Source organism: Palaemon carinicauda, chromosome 6 (assembly GCF_036898095.1).
Source record: "Palaemon carinicauda isolate YSFRI2023 chromosome 6, ASM3689809v2, whole genome shotgun sequence".
NCBI classification, from domain to species: Eukaryota; Metazoa; Arthropoda; class Malacostraca; order Decapoda; family Palaemonidae; genus Palaemon; species Palaemon carinicauda.
The window spans coordinates 162,704,958-162,707,457 of record NC_090730.1 but is presented as its reverse complement, the minus strand read 5'-3'; the positions used below and the strand labels follow the sequence as shown (position 1 = coordinate 162,707,457).

At 37.1% G+C, this 2,500-nt stretch overlaps 1 protein-coding gene across 1 annotated transcript in view; it reads right to left on the bottom strand.

Annotated features, from left to right (window-relative positions):
• LOC137643317 (uncharacterized) overlaps positions 1-2,500 on the bottom strand; it is a 7,860-nt gene that overhangs the window by 28 nt on the left and 5,332 nt on the right. The window contains exons 6-7 of the mRNA XM_068376154.1: positions 1,659-1,766; positions 1-164 (exon numbers count right to left, since the gene is read on the bottom strand). The exon at positions 1-164 is cut by the window's left edge and continues 28 nt beyond it. Coding sequence (XP_068232255.1) covers positions 1-164; positions 1,659-1,766 — 272 coding nt within the window. The remainder of the gene's footprint in view (positions 165-1,658; positions 1,767-2,500) is intronic.

The window sequence follows — 2,500 nt, the reverse complement described above, 5'->3', positions numbered from 1 at the left end:
GTGAGTCGTTTATCCAGGTAATCTTTGCTGGTAATAGGTTCGAATTCTTTTGAGTCATCAAGAGGTTTAATGAGTTTCGAGTCGTCTGGGTGGATAAAGTACACGAGCGATCGACGGCATAATCTCTGTCTCTCTTCGTCTTTGGGAATGACAACTCGATGTTTCTGCAAAGGAAGTGATTAGTATTAGTCTTAATGGACCTTAAATAGCCTTAATTAGTACTAATTAGTCTTCTAGATGGGAAACTAATGATCAAGCTCCGTTGGCCTAAACTGTCTATCTGATAGTTTTTTTTTCGGGGATAGTTAACATCGTTCACACTTAATTGAATCTTTATTGCCTCCGAGATTTCTGTCTTCTTTTAGATTAAAGGCTGATGTAATTACATCTTTAAATCGGATATTAAAGGTTGAACTCCGTTGACCTAAACTGTCTGATCTTTTATTAATTGATACATAACCTCGTTCACACCTATTTGAATATCTATTGCCTCTGATATTTCTGTCATTTGTAGATTAAAGGTTTATGTAATTACATCTTTAAATGGGATCTTAGAGTCTAGCTTCTTCGACCTAATGGTCTATCTGATCTCTTTTTCGTGGATACATAATATAGTTCATACTTATTTGAATCTTTTTGGCCTCGCGATATTTCTGAATTTTGTAGATTTAAGGTTTGCCTAATTACATATTTAATTAATGCCTAGATCAATTACTAATGAATTAAATTCTTAAAACGTAAATAGATTGATGATTTTATCATCCGTTTAAGAAACACAACAACGACCAATATATCATAACAAAGACTTGTGTAAATTGATAAATGATGCTAAATTGTTTCTTTAGATAGTTAAATAATACATCTATATTAGAGAGGTCATTTGCCTCCACGAAACTACCCACAGGTCATTTGCCACAACGAAACTACCCACAGGTCATTTGCCACAACGAAACTACCCACAACAAAACTACCCATAGATCATTTGCTACAGTGAAACTACCCATAGGTCATTTGTCAGGTCATTTGTCACAATGAAACTACCCATAGGTCATTTGTCAGGTCATTTGCCACAATGAAACTTCCCATAGGTCATTTGTCACTTCATTTGCCACAACGAAACTACCCATAGGTCATTTGCCACAATGAAACTACCCATAGGTCATTTGCCACAATGAAACTACCCATAGGTCATTTGCCACAATGAAACTACCCATAGGTCATTTGCCACAATGAAACTACCCATAGGTCATTTGCCACAACGAAACTACCCATAGTTCATTTGCCACAATGAAACTACCCATAGGTCATTTGCCACAACGAAACTACCCATAGGTCATTTGCCACAACGAAACTACCCATAGGTCATTTGCCACAATGAAACTACCCATAGTTCATTTGCCACAATGAAACTGCCCATAGGTCATTTGCCATAACAAAACTACCCACAGGTCATTTGCCATAACAAAACTACCCACAGATCATTTGCCACAACAAAACTACCCACAGGTCATTTGTCAGGTCACATGCCACAACAAAACTACCCACAACGAAACTTCCCAGAGGTCATTTGCCACAACGAAACTACACACAGGTCATTTGCCACAACGAAAGTACCCAGAGGTCATTTGCTACAACGAAACTACCCACGGTCTACATACTGTGGCTTTGAATTTCCCTGAAGTCCAAAGTTGCAAAAGATCACCAATGTTGACCAAGATTGTTCCAGGTATAGAGTCAGCATCAATCCACTTCTCTCTAGTATATACCTGAAAAAAAATTTAATAATATATGAAAAATGATATCTAATATTCTCATATTTGAAACGAGCATTATAAACATCACCAGCAAGGAAATTTAGATTAAAAGGCTTATGGTTGTGGTGGCCTATTGGAAACGTCCCTGCTTGGTGATTTACCGGACTGGGGTTCGAGTCATGGTCAAGCTTGATAGTTTCTTTAGAGTCTGCAACCTCACTATCTTTGTGAGCTAAGAATGTGGGGATTTGGGGAGCCTATATGTCTACGTGCTGAGTAATCAGCAGCCATTGCATGGTCCTCCTTGGTCCTAGCTTGGATGAAGGGGGTTGGGCGCTGGTCATATTATTATTATTATTATTATTATTGTTGTTGTTGTTGCAGTGGTTTATTATTATTATTATTATTATTATTAGGAGGAGGAGGAGGATGCTATAAGCCCAATAGTTACAACAGGGAGAAATAGCCCAGTGAGGAAAGGAAACGAGGAAATAAATAAAATGTTTTAAGAACAGTAATAATATTAAATTAGATGTTTCATATATAAACTATGAAAACTTAAAAACTAACTATGATCAGTCTCTAAACAGAACAATGTAACTGTCCCTTGACTCTGCCATTCACTATTAGCCTGTAAACCTTTAAACTGAAACTAAAGAAAACTAAGAAACTAGAAATGATGTCTCTAGGGCATTGTCTTGCTGAACTGGCCAATGTAACTGTCCCTTGCCTCTGACATTCAATAT